Genomic DNA, 23,199 nt, shown 5'->3' with positions numbered 1-23,199 from the left:
TACATACATACTCTCACATACAGATGTACATATATACACATACAAATACACATATACATATATACACACAAATGCACATATACATACATGTACATATATACACACAAATGCAATATACACATATGCGCACAAAAGCATGTATACATATACGCACAAATGCACATATACATATATACACACAAATGCAATATATACACACATGCACATATACATATATATTCACACACATATACATATATGCTCACAAGAATACACATATACAAATATACACACAAACAAATGCACAAATGCACAAATGTTTGCCATTTCCTTCTCAAGCCCATCTTTATAGATGAGGAAACTGAGGCAAACAGGATGAAGTATCTTGCCCAGGGTCGCACAGCTAACAAGTGTCTGGGGTCAGATGTGAACTTAGGAAGACTCCTCTTGGCCCACCACTGCGCCACCCAGCTGCCCTGAGAAATTATGCTACACTTTGCCTTTTCCCACTCTGAAGAGAATTTAGGGCTCTTTGAGAAGGCACAAAGACTCTTCTCCAGCCCTCCCCCTTTCTAGGGCTTCCGAGTATCTTCTCTTATGGTCTGCCTCTCATCCGTGGGCTGTTCCCCTCCTTAAGTTCATTGATAGGGGCAGGCGTGTTGGAGATAACTGGGTTCATTTAAGAATGAGGATATGCATCAAAACATGCTGGCTGAATGACCAAAGAAGTCGACCCATGAGGAGGCCCTTCCCTCAAACATGGAAAGGAAAAAATAAACTAATAGGGAAACTCTCCCCACCAGTTGTCCGGTTGAAGGATAGTACATGTGCTGCTGGTTTGGAATAGAGGTCAAGGCCCATTATAAGAAATGCCTCCATACTTTGATTTGTGCATTAAGCGCAAAGATTCCCAAGCCCCTGTTGGGGCCTTGCACATGTCAAGTGATATTTAATCCAGGAAGTTCCAGGGCCAATTTTTAAAATCCCATTATGAGTTTTAAAATGTTTCATTGTAGTTCAATTTTATCTCAATTAACAAATTATTAGAAAGCATCATTTCAGTCTGTAGAGCCTTTAGGAGAAACAGCTGATATCTCTCTGGGAGGAATTAATGAATAGAGAGGAAAATGTACTTTTTTTTTTTTTTGGTGAGGCAATTGGGGTTAAGTGACTTGCCCAGGGTCACACAGCTAGTAAGTGTTATATGTCTGAGGCTGGATTTGAACTCAGGTCCTCCTGATTCCAGGGCTTGTGCTCTATCCACTGCGCCAGCTAGCCGCCCTAAAAATGTTCTTTTAGCCCAGAAATAATAGTAGTGCACATTTCTATAAGATTTTTCTCACAATTTTACAATTCTTCCCATTTAATAGATGAGGAAATGAATGGTCAGAGAGGTTAAGTAAACTGTCCAAGGTCACACAGCCAGGGACAGAACTTAAATGTCATCTGACATGAGTCCCAATAGATCATAGATTGTGGGCAGCAAGGGGCTGTAGAAGTTACTTAGTTCAGAACACTCATTTTGGGGGCAGCTAGGTGGCGCGGTAGATAGACCACCAGCCCTGGAGTCAGGCGGACCTGAGTTCAAATCCAGTCTCAGACCAGATACTTGACACTTATTAGCTATGTGACCCTGGGCAAGTCACTTAACCCCAACTGTCTTGCAAAAAAAAAACCAAAACACTAATTTTTACAGAAAATAAAACCGAGGGCCAGAGAAGATTACATGACTTGCCCAAGGTCACATGGGTATTAAGTGGCAGAAGTAGGATTAGAACCCAGATCCAGTGATCTCTCCATGGCACCACACTCCTTCCCCTATACCTGTGAACATGTTCAAATGTTTCCTATCCTCAAAAAAGAAAAAAAATGCCTGAACCCTTCCCTTCACCCTTGGTATGCTCTAAAATGGTTATTCAAACCCTCTCCTTTTTATATCCACAATTCTAGAAAGAATAGTCAACATTCATTGGTTCTGCATCTAACAGTGTGGGAAGACACCACATCTTGTTCCTTTCATAAAACTCCATCAGGCCCAAGTGTGGGGACCCCTGCAGGTGTCAGATTTTTTCAACATGTCATTTAGTTTTGCTTAAAAAATGTTTTTCTTCCTCTTTATTTCTTTTTGGTGTTTTTTTTTTTGTATTTGTATGTGCATGCTATTTTTTGTTTGTATTTGTATTGTATGTTATTACATTTGTATGTTATTTTTTGTCTGTGTTTTGTATGTTATTTTTGTTTTTATTTGTATTGTATATTATTTTTTATTTATAAGGGCTGGCTCTTTGGAAGGGAAGGAGGAAGGTTAGAGGGGAAAATGAATATGATGTTAAAAGATAGCAATAAAAACTATTTTAAAAATAATATCTGACAGCAGCTAGTCACTTCCCATCCCCCAAACCCCAGCCACATACATCTAAAATTATTTGTATTCACTTTGTACGTGTTTTGTCCAAGAGCCAGGGGCATGTAGCGGCATGTAGGAAGCTAGCTTTGGTGTCTCTGGCAAATCACTTAATCACTTGGCATCTCAAGCTAAGGATAGAAGTTGCTGACCTCCACTGGTACAAGAGATTTCCCCACACCAATGAAATCACAGCTATGAGACACGTAATTACTTATGCATGTAAATATTGCATTCTCCCAATAGAAGAAGGCTTCTTGAAGGGACGGACCATTTTTTATTTTGTCTTTGCATTCCTAACTCTTAGCACCATGCTGTAGGTAGCAAGTGCTTAATAAAGAAATACTTGTTGAATGAATGAATTCAAAAGACTGAGGCAGTGTGGTGCAGTGGAAAGTATACAGATTCATAGTCAAAAGCTGTGCAATCCTGGGTACGTGACTCACTGTGTCTCAGTTTCCCCACCTATAAAATGAGGGGGTTGGGTTACATGGTCTCAGAGCTCCCTTGCAGCTCTCGGTCAATGCTGCCAATCTTTATCCTTTCTCGGATTTCATCTTCCTCTGCTGTTAAAATAGGAGGGTGGGATTCTAACCTTCCTTTTAGCTCACCTAGATGAGCTAGTATTTGAACAGTCCAGAGTCTGATGGACATAACCACCTGCCCTTTGCAGTAAATTGAAACCTAATCACCCAAGGAATGAGGACATAAGAGACAGTCGTGTTTCTCAATTCCAGAAGGGGAGCTCTGCTCTGCACACCACATTCTATTCCTCTATGAAGGATCTCTCCATCTCCAAAGTCTCTGCTTCCCCCTCCCTACCCCTTCCCCTCAACCTGCCTTGCCCATGAAAGCAATCCATCTGTCTGCTGGCCTGTGAAGTGGGTGCTAGCTGAATGCCCTGCAAAAAGAAGGCAAACCACAAGACAGCCCCCCACCCCCCACCCAGAGTATTCTTGTTGGCCAGTCTCCTCAGGTGAAATAACAGACTCAATTGTCCCTCTTTTCTTTCCACTTCCAGATCTAGAAACAACCCAATAATTTACATGATGTATGAAGTTTTCAAGCTTTCTTATGCTTATAACCTGTAACTTTCCACAAGCTTCAGGTTTCTACATGTTTTAATACAAAGATGAGGGGAGGAAAGAAGAGGAGATGAAAAGGAGAGAAGGAGGGGGGAGGAGAGGGAAGAATTTGGCCCCTCCAGTGACAGCCTTTTAATTAACTACACTTATGGATTTTAAATCTGGAAATGTTGACTCTCTGTATATGATATGTCATAATTCACTAAAAGCATGAATTTTTTAAATCTTTTTTTTCTTTTAAGGTACAGTTTCTGCTGTGCGTTACATACCTTCAGAAGCAACTGTGAAAATCATTAACTGTGCAAGTTGCAAGGGGCCCTAGCTTGCAATTTGCAGCATTTCACCTCCTCCTTTTCTTTACCCCTCCCCTTCACAGCAATCCTAAGCACACCAGCCAAAGGATTTTAAACATCTGATCAAATCCCCCAAAGCCAAAGGGCATGGATGGAATGGAAATTTGCAGCAGGAAAAGTTCTTTCTTCAAGATGGCAGATGATTTCCCCTTTCTTCATAGACTGGAATCTATCACTTACTCAACTATAAATTAATTGGTAATGGAGTCAGATAAAATGTTGGCCAGCATGCAGTTAGATGAAAGAATATATGAAACTATAATATTTTTAGCCCATCTATATCTAAATCTCCCTTTAACCCTCCCTACACTAAAGTGGAAAGAATACCAACATTTGACTAAAGACAAAGTCTAAAGCATTTGTCAGAGATTGATCAATCAACGTTTATTAACTACCTACTCCAAGCTAGACGTGGCTAAGTGCTAGATGACGTAGAAGAGATTCCTCTTTGGGTAGATGATGGACCAGATGGACTCTGAGGGTCCTTCCATCTCTGGAATGCTGGGAATCTATGTTCAGACTGGAGAATTCTGCTTGAGCTCAAAGCTAGCTTGCTGGGTCTTTGCATAAAGCCCCAAATTCTCCAACTGTGTTATCTTGGGGAAGGGCATATTCAAAATACTAAACTATTCTTTCTAAGGTGGCCCAAAGAATTCATTTTTCACTCTTTCCTGGCTAATTACCATGTACTTTATTCTCTAAGGGAAAGGGTGAGGGGGAGGCAACTCCAAGTCTCAAAGGAGAAGAGCTGCCAGTCCTTTTTTTTTTTAAACTCTCCTCATCTTCCTTTTCCATTCCTCGATCTTAATTCTTCCTGTTATAGGAATGTATATGTAGAGCTAGACCTTAGAGGTCACATAGCCCAACCTCCTCATTCCACAAATGATGAGTCACTTGCTCAAAATCACACAGCTAAATAATAACAGAACTGGGATTCTAACCTAGGTCTTCTATCTCCAAATCCAGTAGTCTATCATTTCCTCCTATTTCTGGCTATCTTCATATTCTCCTCAGATTTGTTTTGGGTGTTCACCCATCACTGCCATTTGTTTTCATTTCTCTAAAAATTTCCATGATCCCTTTCCAGACATGTATTTATCTCCTTTCCCTCAGCCCCAACAATATACTCTTTCTATAGCCGGTGACATTGATAGAATGGAATGTCAAGAGCTGGAAGCACCTTGGATATTTATCTAGCCCAGTGTCCTCATCCTACAGATGAGGGAACAAGGCCAGATTGAAGAAGGGACTTGGTCCAAAGTCCCGCAATAAATTAGTACCAGATCTGAGACTACAGTCCGAGCCCCACACGTGTCATCTTGCTTTCTACAAAACAATACTGCCTCCTCTTGGGTTCTCAGCCAGAAGGGATTCTGCCCAGTTGCCAGCTTCCTCTCTCCCTATGAAGCTGTAGGCTGGTTTTCGTGACTCTTGGAAGGGATTAAGAATCCCTACTATTCCACAGGATAGTCTGGCTCTGCGGCTCACGGTAAGTGTGCACAAAAGTTAGTTTGAATTACTTTTTGTTATCTGAAGTGCTTAAAAAGCCCACAAGCTGCCTAACTCCTGGGCCAGTAGAAGCAACCCTAGTTCTTTTCCTCCATGCTGTCCAGGTCCAGCAAGGCCAGGGAGCACCCAATTTTCCTTTACTTGATCCCATTAAGAGGCTTGGACTCCACTGCCTCCCTCTATAGCAGGGTTTCTTTTTTTAAAATTTATTTATTTTGCGAGGCAATTGGGGTTAAGTGACTTGCCCAGGGTCACACAGCTAGTAAGTGTCAAGTATCTGGTCTGAGACCGGATTTGAACTCAGGTCCTCCTGACTTCCTGTGCCACCTAGCTGCCCCTATAGCAGGGTTTCTTAACTCTTTTTGAATCCTGGACCCATTTGGGAGACTGGTGAAACCAATGGACGCCTTCTCAGAATAATCTTTTAAATGCATAAAATAAAATACATAGATTAGAAAGGAAACCAAAAGTTAATGAAAATAAAGATAGAATGTTTATTTTACTTTATTTTATTTTTTGACCAGTGAAGTTCACCGACCCTCTGGAGTGTATCCCTAAGAGATCTCTGGATCCTGAGCTAAGAAGTTCTGCTCTGAAGAAATGCAATCCACATAGAATAGAGGCAATAAATGTGGTAGAAAATATTTGGAGAACAACTTATATGACAACAAACATAACACTGAAAGGCCTGAGAGTGATGATTGGTGAGGTAACCAAGTGTGACTTCAGAGAACTGACAGCGAAATATGCTTCCTGCCTCTCAGCAGACAGGTGATGGACCACAGGTGTGGAATGAGGCATTCCTTGTCAGTCATGACCAATGCATTGATTTGTTTTGCTAAACTTCATTTTTTTTAAATAAAGGAGGATTCTATAGACAAGAAAGAGTCAGGAAATGATCCGGATGCTTTCAAAATATCAACAAGTATCTTTTGCAACATGACTAATGCAAATATGTTTTGCATGACATCACATGTATAATTGATGTCAAATGTCTTGCCTATCCAAGGTAGGGGGAAGGAGGGACAGAATTTGGAACTTTAAAAAGACAAATATTAAAAAATTTTTGTTACATGTAATGGACAAATAGTTAATGAAATCAAAATATATTGGAGGAAAAAAATCAACAAAGTTTTTTTAAATTAAAAAAATAGAGTCAGAGACCCCTATACATTCTATACAGGACAAAGCTCAGGGTCTGTTAAATATGTGTTCTGAAGCTATTCTGGTAGAGTGGAATGAGGACATGTAGGCCCACCCTTTTCCTCAAAACATGGAAATTTGAAACTAGGTACTACCTTCTGGGAGTTAAGACAGCACAGTGGATAGATCACTAAACTTTAAGTCCTAAGACTTTAGTTCAAATCCCAGTTCTACTAGCGGTACTTGTATAAGGGTGGGCAAGTCACTTAACCCCTCTGGGCTTAGTTTTCCCATCTGTAAAATTGAAGGTGTTGAATTAATGACCTTTAAAGTCTATTCCCATTCAAAGTATATGATTCCATCACTGCTGTTGGCTCATATCTTGCCTTTGCTTGACTCTTAACCATCAGTTCTAGTCCACAAATGGGCCACTATGTTTTCTGAGTATAAGATATTGGGGAATACCTCAATCTCAGGACAACTTGTGTGGCACTGGGTAATCAGAGGCCAACACAATAGGGAGGCAAGCTCTGGAAGGGCCGGAAGCCCCTCCTCCAGTTCTAAGCCATTGCCCTGTCAGATAGCACTTGGGCTTATACTGTTAAACTGCATGGGCCTAAGGGAACTGATCTGCCATGTTGGGGGCCCATGGTGCCTAAGTCCCTTGGCTCTTGCGTCATCTTACTGGGGCCCAGGTCTCCATAAAACTTCCCAGACTGCTTCACTCTATGGCACCGAGCAAGTTTTCAGCTCCCCTCTCTAAGTTCTCTTTGCCCATTAGAATGTAACTTCCTTAAGGGTACAACTACTGCTTGCTTACACTTATATCTCAGCTCTTAGAACTACACCTGGTATATAATAAGTGCTTAATATATGCTTTTTCTATCTGTCTAGATATGACTTCTGAGGTCCCTTTCAGATTTAAATCTATGATCCCATGACCCATCCCCCACCCCCAGCCCTCATATTTCTCATCTGTGAAATGGCAGCATTGGATAAGATGACCCTTTCACATCCTTTCCAACCTTAAGTATAGTCCTGTCCTCTTGCTCAAGGTGGAAGCCAATGCTTGGGTTTGATATTATTGAAATACTGGAAATAAAGAAGGAATAGCCAGGACTTACGTGATTCCTTTTCTCTTCATCCTTTATGGTGGTAATAATGGTCTCTGAAACAACTGTTTGTCCAGTTTGACTGTTGGTTACCTAGGATGGAAACATTGGCACAGTAAGGACAAATGGAACATGAGATTCCAGATTTATGCAACAAGTCGGTCCCATGCTCCTGTCCTTCCCTGAGGGAGACACATCTGGAAAAGCAGCTTGACTGCTAACACTCGCCCTTTCTTTCACAGTCACATGAAAAGTAATCAGATTCAGCCCTAAATAATAATGACAATGATCACTGCAATCAGGCCTTCCCAGTGAATAACCCTCAACAGTATCTCAAGTGCTTTCCCAGACGACGTCTCGTCTGAACCCCACAACAGGCCTCTGCACCTGCCCCAGGGGTGTCCTCCCCCTTCTTCATTCAACAAGTCATGTGAAAAGGAGAAATTCATAGTTGTCTCTGGCTGTAATTATCATCTCCATGTGGAAATAGTATAAATATTAGTTGAATGAATGATGCAGATCTTACACCCTGAACACATGAGAACTCCACACGGCCTTGGGTGGGAGACCTCTCTGGAAAAAAGATTTGTGAGACCTCCATTTTCCCAAGGGAAGGAACCCCCTTTCCCCCTTCATGCAAGGAGACGTCGTTGCTACAGATGTGATGAGGTGCTGTGCACGTCTCATACCTTGTCAATTTCCTGGTGCCTGTAGATGGTTTTGTTTCCAATCTTGACTTCACTGTGGGAGTCATTGTGGAAATTGGGAGGCAGGTCTTGCAAGAGGACTTCTGATGACGCCTTGGTGGCTTCCTCCTCTGCTTTCATCTACAAATTTAATAAGAGCTTGATGAGTACCTTGAAGGGTCTGAAAGTTATCAGTCAGATCCCAACAGACTAGAGGAGTTATCGAGGGGGTGGTGCTCATCCCTGTTTCAGACACAGGAAGCTGGGGTTCAGTTCCCTGCTCAGGACTGTGGTATGACTTAAGGCATCACGGTGTAACCAGAAAAACCAATGGACAAGGAGTCAGGAGAGCTCACTCCCAGATTAGCGTCTGCCACTCTCTCTCTGTGTAACCTTGAATGAGTAACTCCTGTCTAGATTTCACTTTCTTCCTCTTAAAATGATGATGATGATATCCAGTTCTGAAATTCTGGGGTTCTATGAAACCCTACTCCTATGCAGCCAGAGAACCTGAGAACAAGTATGTTGTTTAGTAGTTCAGTCATGTCTGACTCTACCTGAACCTGCGGACAAAATACATGGAGTTTTCTTGGCAAAGATACTGGAGTAGTTTTCTATTTCCTTATCTGGTATGTCCACCATTTTATAGATGAGGAACTGAGGCAAATAGGGGTTAAGTGACTCATCCAGGATCACACAGTTAATAAGTGTCTGAGGCCAGATTTGAACTCATCTTCCTGACTCCAGGCCTGATGTTCTATCCAGTGCACCACTATCTGCTCCTCAGTAGATAGAGCCCTTTGGAAAACTGCTAAAAATGAAATGAAAATAATAGCTAATAATAATAGCTAACATGTATACACAGTATAGCATTTTTAATATACCAGACACTGTGCTAAGTGCTTTCACTAATCAATAAACATTTATTAAGTACCTACTAGGTGCCAAGTGCTTTCTAATTATTATCTCATTTGATTGGCATAATAACCCTGGAAGGTTGGTGCTATTATTATCCCTATTTTACAGATGAGAGAACTGAGGCAAACAGAGGTTAAGTTACTTGCCCAGGGTTACATAGCTAGTAAATATCTGAAGCCAGATTTAAATTCAGGTCTTCCCAACTCCAGGGTGAGCATTCTATGCATCATGCCAACCAATTGCCTCTAGGACATGGTGGGCAGGGGATAGAGAAACACCTACACCATTGCCTTGAGCTCAGGGTAGGTATCTTGCTGTCATCCTCTGTTTAACCACTCTATTTAACCAATTCTAGGTACCACATCTAAAGTGAGGCATTGACAAGATAGAGTATTACTGGGGATGGGCAGCCAGGATGGTAGAGGTTAGGGTTGGGGGAAAAAGATGATCTTAGGCTAAGCTGAGAGATATGGCTTTAATTTAGACTGTGATCTCTGTGATCCAATAGATAAAGGACTGACACGTGGACTTAATCATCTAAGCCCCCATGAAGTACCAGGCATTATGCTAAGGTGTCAGGGTTACAAAAACAGAGAAATAGAGAAGCAATAGTCCATGACTTTTAGAAGCTTAGGGGTGGGGTGGGGGGAATGTGTACATAGATAGGTATATACAGGATAGAAACAAGATAAACACAAGAGAAGTTTTTTGGGAGAAAGTGCCAGTAGCTGATGGTGCGGATCAGGTACAAACAAGGTGATACTTGCATTGAATCTCAAATCGAACAAAGCTAAGGGATTCTGAGAGGTGGGGGTGAAAAGGATGTCTGTTCCAAGAATGGGGAACAGTCAGAGCAAAGCCACTGAGAACGATGATGGAGTGTTTGTTATGTGTAAGGAACAGCAAGACCAGTTTGGAAAAAAAGGTGAGATATACACATTTGCTCTTCTTTTCTTTTCTTTTCTTTGCTCTTTTTTTGTGGGGGAAGGAGATGAGAGAAGAGAGAAAGTAGAGGCATGAGGAGAGCTTCAAAAAGCAGGCAGTCCCTGGTGAAACACGTCACAGGGAAGCTGAGGAGGGTGAATGTGAAAAGATGCTCTGGAAGGAAGGGGGAGGTCATGGGGCTCCTGCAGTCTCTAGGAGCAGAATCCAGTGTGTGAAGGATTCAGAAGGAATGGTTCAATAAGAAATGGGAGCAGTGCATGTAGACACCAGTTTGAAGATACTAGCAACAAAATAAGGGCATCAGACTGGATGGTGGCTAGGGGTCAGAGTAGAGAACATAGAGTTTTGGGGTTTTTTTGCATGACTACACAAGTATAACCTGTATCGAGTTGCTTGCCTTCTCAATGAGGGTGGGTGGGGAGGGAGGAAGGAAGAAAATTTGGAACCTAAAGTTTTAAAAACAAATGTTAAAAAATTGTTTTCACATGCACCTGGGAAATAAGATATACAGGCAATGGGGTATAGAAATCTATCCTGCCCTATAGGAAACTAGAAAAGGAAGGGGATAAGAGAAGGAGGGGGGAGATAGAAAGGAGGGCAGATTCTGTATTCAGAATGCATGCTGTCTTGGGGCTGGGGGAGGGATGAGATGGGGAGAAAATCTGGAACTCAAAATCTTGTGGATGTGAATGTTGAAAACTAAAAATAAATCAATTAATGAATCTTAAAAAAAAAAAAGATGAGGCTAGATGACCAGTTGGTGGGTATATCATGACGGTAATTCCTTCTGTGTATGGGTTGAACTACATGGTCATTGAAATCCCTTCCAACTTTCAAATTGTATAATTTCATGAAAAGTCCTATATCTGCCTATCTATCCATCTATTCATCTAGCTATCCATTTATCCATCCATCTATTTATAGCAGTACTTTTGTGGTAGCAAAGAACTAAAAAGAAAAATGAGCATCCATCAACTGGAAAATGGCTGAACAAATTGTTGCATATCAACTTAATGGAATACTATTATGTTCAAAGAAATTTAGAAATAGGAAGATTTTTATGAATTGATGCAAAATGAAATACAAAGACCCAAGAGAACAATTCATAAAATGACTACTAAAGGGAAAAATGTTGAAAGACATTATAACTTTGAGCAATGCGATAAAGCAATCAATTTCAGAGAACTAAGAGTAAAACATACTCTTTCCTCCTAGCTGAGAGGCAGTGAATTATGGGCACAGAATAAAGTATACATTGTCAGGTAAAAAAAAAATAATGTAAGGGAGAGGTGAGTATATTTGTAGGTACAGAGGAGGAACTACAAAGGGCCGTCACATGGGGAAAAGATCGGTCTTGTTCTGCTCGGCCCTGAGGGCAGAACTGGGACCAAAGGGTAGAAGTTGTGGAGGCAAATTTTGGCTTAATATGAAGAACAACTTGCGATTTATTGGAGTTATCCCAAAATGAAGAGGGCTACCTTGTGAGATATAGGTATTCTCTCACCAGAGATCTTCAAGCTAAGAATGAGTGGTCACTTCTCAGCTATGTTGGAGGGGGAGCCTTCTTCAGGTGTGACCTGGATTTAGCTTCTTGTAAGCAGGGCCTATTTCACTCTTTGTACTTGAATCCTCACTGCCGTGCCTGGCACATAGTAGGGGCTTAAGAAGTGCTTGCTGATTGACTAGATGACTACTGAGGTCCCTTTCAACTCTGAAAATGATCAAATTCTGTCATTATGGGGAGAGATTGAAACTAAAATGAGAGGGAGGGAGGGAAAGACAGACAGAGAGAGGGGCAGAGAGGAGAGACAGAGACAGAGAGAGAAAGACAGAGGGGGCAGAGAAGAGAGACAGAGACAGAGACAAAGAGAGACAGAGGGGGCAGAGAGGAGAGACAGAGACAGAAAGAGAGAGAGAGAAACAGAGGGGGCAGAGAGGAGAGACAGAGACAGAGACAGAGAGAGAGAATCTATGGGCTCCAATACTGGGAGAGGGAATCAGAAATAGATAAAAATCAGAATGTATGACATCCCAAAAGTCTTAGTGCAGTTTTAAGCTAGCTAAAGAGGAGAAAGGGTTATTCTAAGGAGCGACAGGGTCAAAAGAGAGAATAGAACAAATGGGGGGTAGGATAGGATGAAGGGAAATATACTTAGTTTTTCATAACAGGACTACTATGGAAGTGTTTTTGCATGACTACACATGTATAACCTGTATCGAGTTGCCTGCCTTCTCAATGAGGGTGGGTGGGGAGGGAGGAAAGGAGAAAATTTGGAACCCAAAGTTTTAAAGACAAATGTTAAAAAAAAATTGTTTTCACATGCAACTGGGAAATAAGATATGTAGGAAATGGGGTATAGAAATCTATCCTGCCCTACAGGAAAATTGAAGAGGAAGGGGATAAGAGAAGGGGGGGAGATATAGAAGGGAGGGCAGATTAGAGGAAGGGGTATTCAGAATGCATGCCATCCTGGGGTGGGGGGAAGGACGAGAAGGGGAGAAAATTTGGAGCTAAGAATCTTGTGGAAGTGAATGTTGAAAACTAAAAATAAATAAATTAATTTAAAAAAGAGAAGAAGGGGTTAGTTTCAGAGAAGTCTTTTCTATAGTGACCATACATAGAGAAACTTTCTATAGAGATTTTCATATAGAGAGGGACGGATGGGAAGGATAGATTTAGGTGTGTCCAAAGATTGGAACTCATGCCAGGTCATCTCAATATTTTCCACAAAGTAGGAGGCAAGGTCATCTACTAAGAAAGAAATGGCACTTTGGCCATTACATGGTTAATTTGTTCTATGCAGCTTCAGTTCCTAGCACATGGTAAGAACTTAATAAATGATCTAGCTCACTAGCCATCTATGCCAAGGGAAAACAATCCACTTTGGCATGTGAATGATTCAATTTGGTTTCCTATGTCGATCAAATAACCAAATAACGAGCAAGTCTCCACTTCCCTAAATGTAACAGAAATGAGTCTTTGTGTAAAATTATTCTCAGCAGAATGAGCTACAGACTTTTTAACAACATCATAAACCACTGAAAGTGCAGTTTTATCATGGAAATTCTATGCACCCATAACTATTATTGCCCTAGCAGGCAATCTTGGGCATTTAGCATGTTATATTCAACACAGAAAGACTATGTAGCCTATTAAATACGGCACATACGAAACTTATTGTTTCCATGAGCCCATTATGGGGGCATAATGTGATAATAGGGGAAAGATCTTCATTCCAGCTCAGGACTTGGGTTCCACCCATCTAGCAATAACACAATCTGACCATACAGCAAGTGATTAGATTCTCCACGATCATAAATAAACAAAGAATGCTAGAGCCAGGAAGGAACAGAGAGGCAGCACGGTGTGGTAGAAAGAGCAGAGAATCCAGAGGAAGAAAACATGGGTTCAAACTCCATCTCTGATAGGCTCAGGCAAGTCACTTCTCTCTGGGTCATAGTTTCTTCTCTATAAAACAAGGGGTTTGGCCTAGGCAATCTCTAAGGACCCTTCCAGCTCTAAATCTGTGATCTTATGATGACCCTTTAGTCTGACCCTTACATTTCACATATGGGAAACCGAGGCCCAGAGATGATGCAAGTACAAGGTTACATTGTAGGATCATAGATTTAGGGCTGAAAGGGACCTTAGAGATCACCTAGTCTACCCCCTTTCCATTTTACAGATTGGGAAACTGAGATCCAGAGAGGTGAAGTGACTTGCCTTGATAGAATTATTTGCTAGATTATAAGTTCCTTGAGAGTAAGGACTAGTTATTTCTTTGTATTTGCATCCCCAGTGCCTAGCTCAGTGTCTGGAACTTAGAAAATGCTTGTTGATTGATTGACTGGGAGTCACTACATAGTTAATGAATGTCTGAGGTGGGATTCAAACCCAGGACTTCATGATACCAAGTCCAGTGTTCTATCTATTCTGCCACACTGCTTCTAGCAGAACTAGGACTAGAACCTAGGTCTCCCAGACAATCGTTCTACAATTCCTATAGAAAACAATAACAAACAACAATTCTACAGTGCTTTAAAGTTTTCCAAGTGTTTTACTTAGATCACTTCACTGATCCCCAAAATGACCCTTTGAAGGAATAATAGTATTATTCCCATTTTACAGAGGATGAAGTGGAGGCTAAGGTTAAGTGACTTCCTCAGGGTTGAATAGCTAATAAGAATCTGAGGCAGGATTCAAACCCAGGTCTTCCTGATCCCATGTAAAATACTCTATTCGCTACACCAAGCTGCCTCTGCAAATTATTGGGAGCAGAAGACATAGTCCCTACCTTTTCTAACTTGCAAGACTGTTGTGTAGATCGAATACACCAGGACACATGGAAACATTTTGCAAACTAGAGCTAAAGTAGAGAGCTAGGCAGAAAATAAGTAGTAACTGCTGTTATCACCAAACTGGATGACAGGATCAGTTTGTAATGCCTGGTGCTTTACTCACATCTTCCACCAATGACTTACAATTGAATGTAACTTGTTTTTCCCCATTTTCAGGAAACCAACAGCCTGATGCAGCTGAACCATATGAAATGCTGAGAAATAAATTTAATGGCAAAATCAGGGCATAACTCTATAAAAAACTGATGTCTTAAGTTGAGTTAGATCTGCAAGGTCCCCACTTTTCAGCAATGGAAAAGAAACAAAGCTGTCTTGATAAGAACACTACTGCTTTCATGTAGAAATATATCACCCTCCTTACCTGGGGTGGGGGGGGGCAGACCACCAGGGATTGAATAGAAATGAAGGAAACAAGCATTTATTAAGCACCTACTATATGTAAGGTGATTTGTAGATATTTCTTTCTTACAACAACCCTGGAAGATGGGTGTTTTGTAATTCCCACATCTTATAGTTGAGGAAACTGAGGCAGACAGAGGTTAAATGACTTATCCAAGGTCATGCAGCTACTAAGTGTCTCAGGGCAAATTTGAACTCAAGTCTTCCTAACTCCTGATCCAGTGTTCTATCCTCTGTGCCACCTAGCTGCCTCAGGAAGGAAAGGATTAGCAAGATCTAACTTGGAATTAGTCTCATTCTGCCTGCACCCAAAAGGTAGAAGTCAAAGCAGTGGGTGGAAGCTGCAGAGGGGCAGATTTAGGCCCTCTATGTCTACGGGGATGGGCAGCTAGGTGGCATGGTGGATAGAGTGCCAGACCTGGAATTAGGAGGATTCATCTTCCTGAGTTTAAATCTGGCCTCAGACGCTTACTAGCTGTGTGACTTAACTCTGCCTCAGTTTCCTCATCTGTAAAATGAGTTGGAGAAGGAAATGAAAAACCACTCCAGTATTTTTGCCAAGAAAACCCCAAATGGGGTCACAAAGAGTTGTACGCGATCGAAAAATGATTGAGAGTGTATAGGAGTAAGCTTCCTAACAACTAGAGTGATCCAAACTAGAATGGGCTTCTTCAGCAAGCAGTGGGTTCCTTCACATCTCAAATCTTCAACGAGATGCTGAATAACCAATTGGCAGCAACATCGTAGAGAAGCTTCTCAGGCAGGTATATTTTGGACCAGATAGGCTCTGAAGTAGCCTTCCAGTTCAGATTCTAGAATACCAACCCGGCATGACGTGAACTTTACAGAGTCAAAGATTTCCCTGCAAGGGAACTTACAGATCCAACCTTCTCATTATGGAATGGTGAGGAAACTGAAATCCTAGAGAGCAGAAGTAACTTGTCCCTGTGTGCCATTGGAGCAAGTATATATTATAGCTCAAGCTACACGTAGCACTTCATTACATTTACAAACATTTCCTAGCACAGTCTACACCTGTTCCCAATACACTACGTCCCATCTCCTGTCTCTGCGTCATTGCATACATGGTCTCCCACGTCAGGGACACATGTCTTTCTTATCTTCACTTCCTTCAAAGCATAGCTCAGATGCCACCACAGGTAGTGGTACTTTCTTCCCTCTTGAAGTTACTTTGTGTTACTTTTCATATATTTTAGTTTTACTTGCAAACATGCTGTACCAACCCCAGTAAAATGTAAATTCCTTGAAGGCAGGGGCTATTATTTATATCTTTATGTCCCTAGAACCTAGTATGGTGCCTAGAACATAGTAGGTGTTTAATATATGCTAATGAATTGAATTATCTCATTTGCTACTATCCTTCAAGGTAAATATTTATAAGTATTATTATCTCCATTTTCCAGATAAAGACACTGAGGCTCAGGTATGTAAAGTGACTTAGGGATTTAACTAAAGTCAGATATTCAGACTGTGATTAAGGTCATTGGCCACTCTATATTCCTATCTCTCCGTCACTAATTTTTCTAGCATCAGGGAAGGATTTAAACTAACCCTTCACAACATTCTTAGCCAATGCCCATTATGGAACACTAACTGGTAATTTGAGCAATATCTGGTCATTGCGGATAATATAGCCACAAAATGAGACATGGCCACACTTTGAATTTACATTTGGTCAATCAAGTCATTCCCAGATTCCTTCTAGCACCAATGCCTGTTCGGGGTTAAAGTTTCAAATGCCAATTCAAGTTTTATGGAAAATGGAAAAAAAAGTTTCAACACTGAAATAAAATACGGGGTTGCCCTCTTTCTTTTTGGTGGGAATCCACTTTCTTGCTTAGAAAAAGTTGAAATAAGCTAAAGGAAACGTATGAGTCAGCCTTCAGCAAGGCCAGGGTTCACATAGCCGTATCTCTCTGAAAATGGAGGCAGTATGAGATGAACCAACTCTGACATAGCAAAGTTAAGCTGAAGTGCTACTTTCCCGGCCTGTCTGGCTTCCCTCTGTCTTATCACTCCTTTCTAGCATCCTTCAGCAGACATCAGGAAATAGAAAATTAGGGTGCCAGGATACGGACCATTTTTATATCGGTTGGGAATCAAACCCAGACTGTTTGTAAGACAGGATCATGGGATAATAAAGTCAGGGCTCAAAGGGATGTTAGACATCATCTAGACTGACCTCTTAGATCTAGAGATGAGGTAACTGAGAGGCCTAGAAAAGTTAAGTTAAGCCAAGTTAAGCCAAGATCCTACAGATAATAACTAGTAGAACCAGGATTCAAAATCAGGTCTTTTGACTCTGGGGCTCTTTCCACAATTCTACACGGGCTCCATTTGATCATGACCAAGTCACAACCTCTTGGGATCTCTGTTTCCTTAAATGTAAAATGAAGGGGGACGTGTAGACTAGATGATCTGAGTTGATTTCCAGATGATTTTGTTAGATTTCTTCTAACTAAATCTAGAATCTTTTGATACAAGCTGGCCCAGCACATGCCAACTGGGACACAACCCAGCGTTAGAAAAGACAAAAGAACTATTCCCTTTGGTGAGAAACATCTTAGCATTTAAGCAAAGTGTTACATGTAGTACTCTAGGTAAGGCAGAGTCTAAACAGCTTGGAAATTTTTCTTGGCACTGGATGAAGTGAGACAAACGCATAGGCTTAGTCAGAGCCACTCTGACCAAGGAAGAAAGGGGCAACTGTTGGGCTTCCTGTCACTTTGGACATCTAGCTGACTCTTTTCTGAAGAGTATATCAACTGAGTAATAAGGATGAATTTCAAACCTTAAGCCCTGAAAAAAAGATAGACCAATGAATTCTAAGTAATTTTAATACCCAGTCTTCATCCTAAACAGAAAATGAACCACATTTCCTAATTCCTGAAAGAGAGGTGGGGAAATATGGGTGCAGGACGACAATATCCATTGTCAGATACAGTTATGGTATCAATTGTTTCTAAAATGGGTGCTTTTTTAAAAAGTTTCTCTTTATTAGAAGGAAAGGTTTCACTCCTAGGTGGTTGAGGTGAGGTGATATCCAGAAATTAATGTGGTGTTAACAAAAAAAGGGACAATATTAAAGCTTATTTTTAAAAAGTGAAAATGGTTAACAAGATAGATCAAGGGGAAATGAAATTTTAAGCGATTTCGCTTCCTCACAAAAAGGAAAGTGACTGCTAGGTTACCCACCTACCCATGATGTCGGTACAGACCTGCCTGCCTTCGGATCAGGGGCTGTGGCACTAGAAAGCAGTTTCACAGAACCAAACAGCCCCAGCAATACTCATGAAAGAATAGGGCTAAGGGGCATAAGATTGGAGTGGGTCCTGGAACTTACAACATTAGCACCTGCACCCTTGGCACCTTGCTCCAACCCTAGATCATCCCCTGTGTCTGTTCCTTTCTTTCTGCTGACAAGGCCACTGCCCTGTGTAAGGCCTCTGTCACCTCTCCATTGGCTTGTTGCAACCAGTTGGTGTTCCAGTTTTTAGTTCTCCCAGCTCTGCCCAAATGGGGCCCCAGCTGGCCAGTTCCAGTTGGGCAACTCATCTCCTCCTCTTCTCTCCTCTCTTGAAATGGGGTACCATACCCTTACTTGAGGATGATAAGAAAGGAAGATACATTTTGATGGGTGAAACCTACCTAGTTATCTTGGAGTTTTCTGACTAGATTTCTTTCTCAAAGACCATGTCTAAAACCCAATTCACTCTGGATCCCATTGGTTGGACACCAATAAGTCCCTGCCCAAGCACCACTTAATGGCTATTTTTTGGGCCCTCCTGGCTCAGAGTGTACATGAATAGTAATTGTTTCTCTTTTGGCCAACAACCCTGAGGTTCTATCCCTCCCAGTTTGATTTTTTTTTCTTTTAATTAAAGGGGTCTTGACTCACTTCTTCAACAGGCATATTCACTGAATGGGTGTTGCCTCACTCAAAGTGAGAAAAGGGAAAGATCTAAGCTTAAAAAGGCTGTCTCCCACTGCATTCTGGGCCATCTCCAGTGGTCTTGATCTATATCTGGCCACTGGACTCAGATGGCTCTGTAGGAGAAAGTGAGGCTGGTGACTTTGCACAGCCCTGCCTCACTCAAATCCAATTAAATGCATCACGTCATCATCTCCCTGATGTCATGGTCCTCTTCCAGAACAAAGGACAAATCACATACACATACACAATCTTTCATCTCTAATCTATCATATTCACACAGATGCCAAAATAATCTTCCCAAGGTACAGGTCTTCCCTCACCATTCTTTTGCTCAAAAATTTTCAGTGGCTCCCTATTACCTTGAGGATGAAATCCACACTCCTCAGCTTGGGATTTAGAGCCCTCCACTATCTGGCTCCAACCTACATTTCCAGACTTATTTCATGTGGCTTCCATGTACACTCTGTGTTTCAGCCAAACTGGACTCCTAGCTATTCTCCAAATTCAGAATTCTATTTCCTGTCTGTTTTTGCCCCAGCTGTCTCCCTATACTCCTATGCCTGGAATATATTCCCTCTTTACTTTTGCCTTTTAAAATCCTTATCTTCTTTTAAGGTTCTTTTCCTGGTCACATTAGGTGTTAACTGTTTTCTCTCTCTGCAATTTACCTGCATGCTTCCTATCCCCCAGTAAACTAAGTTCCCTGAGGCCAGGGACTGTTGTATTTGTATTTCCAGAACCCAGCACAGTGCTTTGAACAGCATGAATGCTTAATAAATAATGGTTGAGTTGTTCAGACCCGATTCTGTGAAAGCCTGACCTCATTTGGGAGGCCCAGGGGCAAGAACATTTCTGACTACTTTTTCTTGTCTCCAAATTGTACTTGGGTTGATAACAAAGCCCCTACATTTCCCAGAATCCTTTTCTATTACCGATTCCCCTTTGATAGAGGCTGGAAGTAGCCACAGGGCAGGAGATAGAGGAGAAAACACCTGGATGAGAGGTGAGCTCACCAGCAGGAAACCCCAGCTCCTGTGGACTGTGGAATAGCAAATGGGGGTTGTTATCATCGAGCTCTGCAGGAAAAGCCTCCTTCGACTTCTTTCCTGAGTCTAATCAAGGCTATTGGATTGTCTCTCCGAAGGCAGGGCAGGTGCCCTGATGATTCCCTCTGGATGGACTTGGACCCAAGATGATTGGACCATGGCCACTTGCTCTTAGCACAGCATAGTATGTGCTTGGTAAACGCTTGTTGAATGACTGGCTGACCTGGGGCACACGCCATCTCCGCCCACCCGCACAGGACCTCGCTAGTAATCGGGCCCAGGGTCTAGCTTCCTCGGGCTGCTATCTGCAGAGCCTAGATGCCGGTTCGATCACTGGGTCAGCGCACCCACCTCATCCACGGCGCTCTGCAGCTTGTGCTGCGTGTCTTCCATCAATTCCTCCACCTCACGGAACATCTCGTCGAGAGTGGCTTCTTCCTGCGGAAAGGCGAGGGCAGGCAGGGGCCCTTCCCGCTGGGCCTGGGATGCGTGGGAGGGGACCTTGGGGAAGGGAGAGGGGCTGATGGGCAGGGTGGAGGGGGCCGGGGCGGCTCGCCCCGCTCCAGCCAGGAGCCCGAGCAGCAGCAGCAGCCTCGGGAACAGCAGCATCCTCTGAAGCAGCAGCATCCTCAGCGCCTTCAGCGGCTGCCTGTGCGGGGAAAGAGCCAGGGGGTGACACTCAGGTCCTGTTGCTGCCCTGTCCCTGCAGTTCGCTGCCTCCCCCAGCACCCTTCCCTTCCCCTGCAGCTGACCAGCCCTCCCTCCTTTTCTCTACCCTGCTCCAGGAGATGCTCTAGGCCCTGGCCCAGAGCCCAGCCCCGACACCACCCCCCTTCGGCAGTACTGGCCCCCTGGGCTCCGTGCTTCACTCCCCAGCTCCCTCTGGCCTTTCTCCAGGGAAGTCTCCCCAATCCTTTCCTGAGCCCCCCTCCATCTCTGATCCTTCCCCCTCCCTTCCTCCTCATCTCGCTCCAATCCTCCCCCCTTCTTTCGTTCTTTCTCCTTCCAGCCTTTCCCCAGGGATATCCCCAGTCTTTCACCTGAGCCCCCTCCCAGCGCTGTCCCCTTAAGACCCCTTCCAGCCCCGTCTCTTCTCCCTCCCTCCCCATTTACCTCCAATCTTCTCCCCTTCTGGTATACCCCATCCCCCCCCTTCCAACCCCTCCCCAGGAATGCCCCGTCTCTTTCCCTGAACTCCTCCCAGAGCTGCCTTTCTTGCCTCCCTTCCTCCATCCTACGCCTACCCCCTTCCCACTCCCACCAATCTTACCCTTCATTTCCCCCTTCCCCCAGCTCCCTCCAGCTCCTCCCCAGGGATGCCCCCAGCCCCTGACTAAGGGTCCTGTCCCTTCTCCTAGCGCTGCCGCCTCTCCCCACCCTCCCCACGCTGAGGTCCCTGCCTGCCTACGGGTCTGGACTTTCTGTCCCCCGCCCTAGCTTCTTCCAGCTTCTTGCATTCTGTGCCTGGTCCCTAGGGATACCCCCTCTCATTCCCTCTCCCAGCTCGCTCGCTCCTTCCCCCGTATCGGGCCTCCGCCATCGCCCCCCTGTACCGAGGTGGTCTTGGCTTGGCTGACCTGAGCTTCCCCGAAAGGCCGGCGCCGCCGCTGCTGCGGGGAGAACCGGGCGGCTCCCGCGAGTGGCCAGAGCAGGAGGGCCAGACCTAAAGGACTAGGAGATGCGGCTGCTGGTACCCGCCTGAGATCCGTCCGCAGCAAAGCTCGCTAGACAGCCTGCCTGCCTGCCTGCCAGGCAGTCCGATCGGAGGCGGGCTGTCTGCGCAGCCCTCCGCGATTGGCTGGAACCCCGGCACTCCTGGGGCGGTCCAAGATGCTTGGGAGAGGGGCGGGGTGGGGCGGGGAAGGCTGAGGGGTTCCGGGGCTCCGACAAAGCAGAGTAAGACGCACCCTCAGTTACTGAGTCATGGGTGCTCCCCTCTCCCAGCAGCTGCAGCTGGGTTGGAGCTCAGGAAGCCCAGATGGACCCAACACCCAGGGGCCTTGGTTGCGCGATGAGCAAATGGTGCGGGGGAGGGGGGACCCCTGGCCTAGGAAAGAGGAAAGTTGTTCTCCAGTCACAATTCTGACACTGACTGTATGACCTTGGACAAGTCCATTTCCTCCTTTACCTCCACCTCCGCTTCAGTTCCCTATCCCACCGAGATTAAAGACATCTTTAAAGCTTAGCGAATTCCCCCGGGACTACCTCCACCCCGCAATCAGTGTAGACCAAGGACGACCGAGGGCTTTTCTAACCGGCACTTCAAGCTCCACCATGTATTGACATTAAATCGGAACCCAAATTAGCAGTGGGGCAAGAGGTGGGAGGTGGGAGGGTGGTGGATAGGAGTCAGCCTTCCAAGTCGTTGGCCTAAAAGGAAGGACTTTAAAAGGGAGCACCCCCACTGAGAATCAGCTTATCAATCCCATAACCAATACCATAACCCCCCTCACTTTCTTTTCTTTTCTTTCTTTTTTTTTGGGGGGGGGGGGCGGTGGGTGCTTGCAGACACTGGTCCTGAGGGTAGCATGGAGTAATGGTTGGAGAATCTGCTTCTGAGTCAGAAAAAGCTGAGTTCAAGGCCTGCATCTGACACACGCTAGTGGTGTGACTTTGGGCAAATCACTCAATCTCTTAGTACCCACAGAAAACTCTCCAAGACTTGAAGTTGAAGAAAAGGTACCAATCTGTCCTGGTAGAGAGAGTTTTCTCCCTGGAGAATTCCCTATGCTAGTAAATTCACAGTTGCAGATTCAGACTAGATTCCTCTAACAGAGCCATGGTCTGGACAGAGTATAAATGGATTAACCATCTCTCTTTCCTTATAAACATTATCTTCCCCCCCCCATCCTCCCTTTTCCCAAACTTCGCTATTGCTGCGGAGGGTAACACCATCCTCCCAATCACCCAGGTTCATCAACCTGTCATCCTCCACTCTTCACTATTCCAATCAGTTGCCAAATACTGTTGATTTTTACCTTCCTAACATAGTTTATATGTACTCTTTTCTCTCCTCTAACACTGCCACCATCTTGGTACACAGTCTCATTACTCCATGCCTGGATTATTGTAGTAGCTTTCTGTTTGGTCTCTGACTCAAGTCTATCCCCATTCCAGACCATTCTCCAATCAGCTGTCAAGTTGATTTTCCTAAAGCACAGTCTGACTATGTCACCTCCTACCTAACTTAATAAACTCCAGTGGCTCCTATCACCTCAAGGATCAAATATCAAATCCTCTGTTTGGCATCCAAAGTCCTTCATACATTGGCATCCTCTACCTTTCCAGTCTTCTTACACTTTGCTC

At 43.7% G+C, this 23,199-nt stretch overlaps 1 protein-coding gene across 1 annotated transcript in view; it reads right to left on the bottom strand.

Moving 5' to 3' along the window:
- The window catches only part of DKK3 (dickkopf WNT signaling pathway inhibitor 3), a 64,317-nt gene extending 43,782 nt beyond the window's left edge, over window positions 1–20,535 (bottom strand). The window contains exons 1-3 of the mRNA XM_027852592.1: window positions 20,245–20,535; window positions 8,275–8,412; window positions 7,598–7,678 (exon numbers count right to left, since the gene is read on the bottom strand). Coding sequence (XP_027708393.1) covers window positions 7,598–7,678; window positions 8,275–8,412; window positions 20,245–20,520 — 495 coding nt within the window. The 5' untranslated portion in view covers window positions 20,521–20,535. The remainder of the gene's footprint in view (window positions 1–7,597; window positions 7,679–8,274; window positions 8,413–20,244) is intronic.
- Window positions 20,536–23,199: the final 2,664 nt, after the last annotated feature.

The sequence above is a fragment of the Vombatus ursinus genome, unplaced genomic scaffold (assembly GCF_900497805.2).
Source record: "Vombatus ursinus unplaced genomic scaffold, bare-nosed wombat genome assembly UNPS02009770.1, whole genome shotgun sequence".
NCBI lineage: Eukaryota > Metazoa > Chordata > Mammalia > Diprotodontia > Vombatidae > Vombatus > Vombatus ursinus.
This window is presented reverse-complemented; position numbering and strand designations above follow the sequence as displayed.